Source organism: Rana temporaria, chromosome 5, assembly GCF_905171775.1.
Source record: "Rana temporaria chromosome 5, aRanTem1.1, whole genome shotgun sequence".
NCBI lineage: Eukaryota > Metazoa > Chordata > Amphibia > Anura > Ranidae > Rana > Rana temporaria.
In genome coordinates, this window is record NC_053493.1 from 370,727,633 (window position 1) to 370,733,966 (window position 6,334).

Below are 6,334 nucleotides of genomic sequence, written 5' to 3' on the forward strand. Positions count from 1 at the left end.
GAGATGCTGAGGATGTGATGATTGAGGGGGGGGGAGATGCTGAGGATGTGATGATTGAGGGGGGGGGATGCTGAGGATGTGATGATTGAGGGGGGGGGATGCTGAGGATGTGATGATTGAGGGGGGGGAGATGCTGAGGATGTGATGATTGAGGGGGGAGATGCTGAGGATGTGATGATTGAGGGGGGGGGGGAGATGCTGAGGATGTGATGATTGAGGGGAGATTCTGAGGATGTGATGATTGAGGGGGAGATGCTGAGGATGTGATGATTGAGGGGGGGAGATGCTGAGGATGTGATGATTGGGGGGGGGAGATGCTGAGGATGTGATGATTGGGGGGGGGGAGATGCTGATGATGTAATGATTGGGGGGGGGATGCTGAGGATGTGATGATTGGGGGGGGGGGAGATGCTGAGGATGTGATGATTGAGGGGGGAGATTCTGAGGATGTGATGATTGAGGGGGAGATGCTGAGGATGTGATGATTGAGGGGGGGAGATGCTGAGGATGTGATGATTGAGGGGGGAGATGCTGAGGATGTGATGATTGGGGGGGGGAGATGCTGATGATGTAATGATTGGGGGGGGAGATGCTGAGGATGTGATGATTGGGGGGGGGAGATGCTGAGGATGTGATGATTGAGGGGGGAGATGCTGAGGATGTGATGATTGAGGGGGGGGGAGATGCTGAGGATGTGATGATTGAGGGGGGGGGGAGATGCTGAGGATGTGATGATGGGGGGGGGGAGATGCTGAGGATGTGATGATTGAGGGGGGAGATGCTGAGTATGTGATGATTGAGGGGGGAGATGCTGAGGATGTGATTGTGATGATTGCGGGGGGGGGGGGAGATGCTGAGGATGTGATGATTGAGGGGGGGGAGATGCTGAGGATGTAATGATTGAGGGGGGAGATGCTGAGGATGTGATGATTGGGGGGGGGGGGGAGATGCTGAGGATGTGATGATTGAGGGGGGAGATGCTGAGGATGTGATGATTGAGGGGGGGAGATGCTGAGGATGTGATGATTGAGGGGGGGGGGGAGATGCTGAGGATGTGATGATTGAGGGGGGGAGATGCTGAGGATGTGATGATTGAGGGGGAGATGCTGAGGATGTGATGATTGAGGGGGGAGATGCTGAGGATGTGATGATTGAGGGGGGAGATGCTGAGGATGTGATGATTGAGGGGGGAGATGCTGAGGATGTGATGATTGAGGGGGGGGGGGAGATGCTGAGGATGTAATGATTAAGGGGGGATATGCTGAGGATGTGATGATTGGGGGGGGGAGATGCTGAGGATGTGATGATTGAAGGGGGGAGATGCTGAGGATGTGATGATTGAGGGGGGGGGAGATGCTGAGGATGTAATGATTAAGGGGGGATATGCTGAGGATGTGATGATTGGGGGGGGGAGATGCTGAGGATGTGATGATTGAGGGGGGGAGATGCTGAGGATGTGATGATTGAGGGGGGGGGGAGATGCTGAGGATGTGATGATTGAGGGGGGAGATGCTGAGGATGTGATGATTGAGGGGGGAGATGCTGAGGATGTGATGATTGAGGGGGGAGATGCTGAGGATGTGATGATTGGGGGGGGGAGATGCTGAGGATGTGATGATGGGGGGGGGGGGAGATGCTGAGGATGTGATGATTGAGGGGGAGATGCTGAGGATGTGATGATTGGGGGGGGGGGGGGTGCTGAGGATGTGATGATGGGGGGGGGGAGATGCTGAGGATGTGATGATTGAGGGGGAGATGCTGAGGATGTGATGATTGGGGGGGGGGGAGATGCTGAGGATGTGATGATGGGGGGGGGGAGATGCTGAGGATGTGATGATTGAGGGGGAGATGCTGAGGATGTGATGATTGAGGGGGAGATGCTGAGGATGTGATGATGGGGGGGGGGGGAGATGCTGAGGATGTGATGATTGAGGGGGGGAGATGCTGAGGATGTGATGATTGAGGGGGAGATGCTGAGGATGTGATGATTGAGGGGGGAGATGCTGAGGATGTGATGATTGAGGGGGGAGATGCTGAGGATGTGATGATTGAGGGGGGAGATGCTGAGGATGTGATGATTGAGGGGGGGGGGGGGAGATGCTGAGGATGTAATGATTAAGGGGGGATATGCTGAGGATGTGATGATTGGGGGGGGGAGATGCTGAGGATGTGATGATTGAGGGGGGGGGAGATGCTGAGGATGTGATGATGGGGGGGGGGGAGATGCTGAGGATGTGATGATTGAGGGGGAGATGCTGAGGATGTGATGATTGAAGGGGGGAGATGCTGAGGATGTGATGATTGAGGGGGGGGGGGGTGCTGAGGATGTAATGATTAAGGGGGGATATGCTGAGGATGTGATGATTGGGGGGGGGGGGTGCTGAGGATGTGATGATTGAGGGGGGGAGATGCTGAGGATGTGATGATTGAGGGGGGGGGAGATGCTGAGGATGTGATGATTGAGGGGGGAGATGCTGAGGATGTGATGATTGAGGGGGGAGATGCTGAGGATGTGATGATTGAGGGGGGAGATGCTGAGGATGTGATGATTGGGGGGGGGGAGATGCTGAGGATGTGATGATGGGGGGGGGGGGAGATGCTGAGGATGTGATGATTGAGGGGGAGATGCTGAGGATGTGATGATTGGGGGGGGGGGAGATGCTGAGGATGTGATGATGGGGGGGGGGGAGATGCTGAGGATGTGATGATTGAGGGGGAGATGCTGAGGATGTGATGATTGGGGGGGGGGGAGATGCTGAGGATGTGATGATGGGGGGGGGGAGATGCTGAGGATGTGATGATTGAGGGGGAGATGCTGAGGATGTGATGATTGAGGGGGAGATGCTGAGGATGTGATGATGGGGGGGGGGGGAGATGCTGAGGATGTGATGATTGAGGGGGGGAGATGCTGAGGATGTGATGATTGAGGGGGGAGATGCTGAGGATGTGATGATTGAGAGGGGGGGAGAGATGCTGAGGATGTGATGATTGGGGGAAGGAGGGGTGAAAATGTGATAACTGGGGGGGGGTGATTATTGGAGGAGGGGTGAAATGTGATACCTGGGGGGGGGGGTGATTATTGGAGGAGGGGTGATCCCAGCACTGTCTCTCTCTCTCTCTCTCTCTCTATGACACTGACAGATGGAGATGACAGTTCTGAGACAGGTGAGCCCCTGGGCCCCGCCCCCTGAAGAAGCTCCACGTATGGGATGGGGCCGGCGTCCTCCTATTGGTGGCTGTGATTTGGTGGGCGGAGTGTGTGGGTCCTGCAGACAGTAGTAGGAGGATGATGACGGCTCTCTGTGTAGCGCGGGCTGTGCGCAGCTTCCACACTCCGGGGATGTAATAGGGAGCTGAGCCCGGGGATGCCGCTCTGCTGTCCGCTGCTGGTGGTGCTGATGCTGCGCTCCTCTCCCCTCCCCCCTCTCCTCCTCCTCCCCCCATCTCCGGCCATCTGATCGCCGCTTCCATCGGAGGAGAAGAATGTCTGTCCCGGCCGGCCGTCCTTCCTTCCCCCCCCGGGGGCCCCGGACACACGGAGTGCTATGAGCGGCCCGGGGGTGTCGGTGTACCGGGAGGACGATGCAGTTCGAGTCGTTACGCCAGTTCTGCAACACCGTCCTGTCTCATTTCCACGAGGCTTTGCCGACCCCCCCCAACCTCCTCCAGAACGATGTGTTCGGACCGAGCCTCGGAGAGCCCAGGTCAGTCTACCCGCACCACGGGGGGGTGACCAGACCACGGAGAGTCCACACTACATGGGGGGGGGGGGGACCACGGACAGTCCACACTGCATGGGGGGGGACCAGACCACGGACAGTCCACACTGCATGGGGGGACCAGACCATGGACAGTCCACACTGCATGGGGGGGGGGGGGACCACGGACAGTCCACACTGCATGGGGGGGGGCAGACCAGGGACAGTCCACACTGCATGGGGGGGGGGGGGGACCACGGACAGTCCACACTGCATGGGGGGGGGCAGACCAGGGACAGTCCACACTGCATGGGGGGGGGCAGACCACGGACAGTCCACACTGCATGGGGGGGGGGACCAGACCACGGACAGTCCACACTGCATGGGGGGGGGGACCAGACCACGGACAGTCCACACTGCACAGCTTCTAGAGAGGTGGAGAGCGCTAACCCATACATACCCCCCCCCCACTCTCATCACCCTTAGTCCCCGTAACCCATAGCAACACATCGCCCCCCCTTAATTTAAACACCTCAGAGCCCGGCAACCCATCCACACCCCACTTTGATCACCACAGAGCCCAGTAACCCACAGCAACCCAATGACACCTCACTGATCACTCCATGGTGTCCAGTAACCCACAGCAACCCAATGACACCCACTCTGATCACCACAGAGCCGGGAAACCCACAGCAACCCATCCACACCCCACTTTGTTCACCACAGAGCCCGGTAACCCACAGCAACCCAATGACACCTCACTGATCACTCCATGGTGTCCAGTAACCCATAGCAACCCAATGACACCCACTCTGATCACCACAGAGCCCGGTAACCCACAGCAACCCAATGACACCTCACTGATCACTCCATGGTGTCCAGTAAGCCATAGCAACCCAATGACACCCACTCTGATCACCACAGAGCCCGGTAACCCACAGCAACCCAATGACACCTCACTGATCACTCCATGGTGTCCAGTAAGCCATAGCAACCCAATGACACCCACTCTGATCACCACAGAGCCCGGTAACCCATAGCAACCCAAGTACACATCACTATGATCACTCCATGGTGCCCAGCAACCCAATGACACCTCACTGATCACTCCATGGTGTCCAGTAACCCATAGCAACCCAATGACACCCACTCTGATCACCACAGAGCCCGGTAACCCATAGCAACCCAAGGACACCTCACTATGATCACTCCATGGTGCCCAGCAACCCAATGACACCTCACTGATCACTCCATGGTGCCCAGCAACCCAATCGCACCCACTCTGATCACCCCCCAAACCCAAAAACCTGACATCCCACTCCTTATCACCCCTGGGTCCCAAAACCCAAAGCAACCCAACAACATCTACTTTGGTCACCCTGGAGCCCAGTACCCCATAGCAACCCATCGTCCTAGGGCCAGGTTCCCCATAGTAACAGATCAGCACCCCACTGTGATCACCCCAGGGCCTGGTAACCCATAGCAACTCATTAGTAACTCACTCTGATTACCCGTAGCCCATAGTAACACATCAGCACCCCACTCTGATCACCCTTGAGGTTGGCAAACCCATAGCAACACTTCACCATTCACACTACAACCAACTACCTCTCTGTACTGTAGAGGAGAACACCCCTCTCTGTACTGTAGAGGAGAACACCCCTCTCTGTACTGTAGAGGAGAACACCCCTCTCTGTACTGTAGAGGAGAACACCCCTCTCTGTACTGTAGAGGAGAACACCCCTCTCTGTACTGTAGAGGAGAACACCCCTATCTGTACTGTAGAGGAGAACACCCCTCTCTGTACTGTAGAGGAGAACACCTCTCTGTACTGTAGAGGAGAACACCCCTCTCTGTACTGTAGAGGAGAACACACCTCTCTGTACTGTAGAGGAGAACACCCCTCTCTGTACTGTAGAGGAGAACACCCCTCTCTGTACTGTAGAGGAGAACACCCCTCTCTGTACTGTAGAGGAGAACACCCCTCTCTGTACTGTAGAGGAGAACACCCCTCTCTCTCTGTACTGTAGAGGAGAACACCCCTCTCTGTACTGTAGAGGAGAACACACCTCTCTGTACTGTAGAGGAGAACACCCCTCTCTGTACTGTAGAGGAGAACACCCCTCTCTCTCTGTACTGTAGAGGAGAACACCCCTCTCTGTACTGTAGAGGAGAACACCCCTCTCTGTACTGTAGAGGAGAACACCCCTCTCTCTCTGTACTGTAGAGGAGAACACACCTCTCTGTACTGTAGAGGAGAACACACACCTCTGTACTGTAGAGGAGAACACCCCTCTCTGTACTGTAGAGGAGAACACCTCTCTGTACTGTAGAGGAGAACACCCCTCTCTGTACTGTAGAGGAGAACACCCCTCTCTGTACTGTAGAGGGGAACACCCCTCTCTGTACTGTAGAGGAGAACACCCCTCTCTGTACTGTAGAGGAGAACACACCTCTCTGTACTGTAGAGGAGAACACCCCTCTCTGTACTGTAGAGGAGAACACCCCTATCTGTACTGTAGAGGAGAACACCCCTCTCTGTACTGTAGAGGAGAACACCTCTCTGTACTGTAGAGGAGAACACCCCTCTCTGTACTGTAGAGGAGAACACCCCTCTCTGTACTGTAGAGGAGAAC

The 6,334-nt window shown here is 56.1% G+C and overlaps 1 protein-coding gene across 8 annotated transcripts in view; it reads left to right on the plus strand.

Annotated features, from left to right (window-relative positions):
- Positions 1-6,334, plus strand: part of RIMS2 (regulating synaptic membrane exocytosis 2) — an 830,084-nt gene that overhangs the window by 258,860 nt on the left and 564,890 nt on the right. For 2 of the 8 annotated variants that reach the window (XM_040354834.1, XM_040354830.1), the window contains exon 1: positions 3,270-3,704. The exons of the other annotated variants lie outside the window; for them this stretch is intronic. In XM_040354834.1, coding sequence (XP_040210768.1) covers positions 3,583-3,704 — 122 coding nt within the window. In that variant the 5' untranslated portion in view covers positions 3,270-3,582. Of the gene's footprint in view, positions 1-3,269; positions 3,705-6,334 lie in introns of those variants that run through there. 8 annotated transcript variants of the gene reach the window in all.